Source organism: Loa loa, assembly GCF_000183805.2.
Source record: "Loa loa unplaced genomic scaffold supercont3.2353, whole genome shotgun sequence".
Lineage (NCBI taxonomy): Eukaryota > Metazoa > Nematoda > Chromadorea > Rhabditida > Onchocercidae > Loa > Loa loa.
This window is the reverse complement of record NW_018110532.1, coordinates 1-1,374: the sequence shown is the minus strand read 5'-3', so window position 1 is coordinate 1,374 and position 1,374 is coordinate 1. Positions and strand designations below refer to the sequence as shown.

Here is a 1,374-nt window from a genome sequence, read left to right as displayed (position 1 = left end):
AGTCTTCACAATGTTCATAGTTACAAATTTAATAAGAATGTTTTGTTTCTTAAAAAAAATGCTTATTAATAGGTCCGTCGTGAAATTCCAAAATCTCTCTTAACACGATATTTTGAGATGCATTTGGCATTCTCTATCAAAATAAATGAAATAGAACTTACCGGATAAAATTCGTTGACACAAACGATCAGTTGCTGCTTCTGTTAGGTATTGTTCAAGTATCGTCTGTAAAAATGCTCATCCAAATGGGAGTGACAAACTATCTGTATTGATAATCTGTGTCGACGTGTAATAATGCAATAGTAGCAGTTGCTGTTTAATCCTTCATACTGAATAATTTCATTTTAGTTGTAGTATTGCATTGTGAAAATTAATTTATGCAAAGCTGTCGCAATATTTTTTGCATAATTTAGTTTCATTTCACTTCAGTTTTTCAAACGTTCAAAATTGAGGCAATATTAGGAAGAAAGAAAAACTGCATTGCTACATTTTTTGCAATTTATATATACACTGAATGATTTCATCAAATCATTTGTTATACTTCATATCCATTTTCAAATTTGTTTGTAACCAAAAAATTCGTGAAACTTTGAAAATTCTACGACTTCAAAAATGAAAAAAGTATTTATAGCTCACAAAGCGTGAGCGCTAACGAAATACAAATGATGGTAATGGCTATGACGACACTTGTCAGTAAAAGCATTCTACATAAATTTATTAATAAAATAAATTTGTTACTAAACCGTTGTCGGTTCATTTATCGAACATTCAGCAGTTCTCATTCTCACCAGCAAACAACGAAATTTCAAATTATCACAATTTTTTATGCATATTCCAGCAATATATAAATAAGCCATACTGGATTATTAAGAATAGTTGGGGTACTAAATGGAATGAATATGGATATTATCGATTATATCGGGATAAAAATGTTTGCGGTGTTAAAGTAATGGCTACAACTGCTATTGTCCTGCGAATATTCTTTTTATACAAATTTTGATAATTTCTTCTGTAATTCATTATTTTTTGTTTAAAATTTGTACATTTATTTGTTTATTTTTCTCCTTTGTAAATTTACGTTTATTCCTATCGTTTTACAATTTTATTGTATCATTGATCTTTGTTCAAGTCATTAATTCATATTAATTGATGCAAAAAAGTGCTGAAATTTCTGTTTTGTTTTGATTTCACGATCAAATATGGCCAAATATTGTCGTTGCCGGAATCATTGATTTGACATTTCCGTTACCGGATCACTGATCGAACTATCAGCAATTCTCACTTTCACTAATAAACAATGAAATTTTGAATTGTCACAATTTTTCATACATATTCCAGTAATATTAATATTATTCGTCAATTTTCTTCCATTTT

The 1,374-nt window shown here is 28.7% G+C and overlaps 1 protein-coding gene across 1 annotated transcript; it reads left to right on the top strand.

The window, feature by feature from the left end:
- Window positions 1–838: 838 nt before the first annotated feature.
- On the top strand, window positions 839–1,000 carry LOAG_15647 (hypothetical protein; the record flags this gene model as incomplete). Its single annotated transcript, XM_003151137.1, has 1 exon — window positions 839–1,000. A coding segment is annotated over one exon (162 nt), but the record flags the coding sequence as incomplete, so codon positions are not given.
- Window positions 1,001–1,374: the final 374 nt, after the last annotated feature.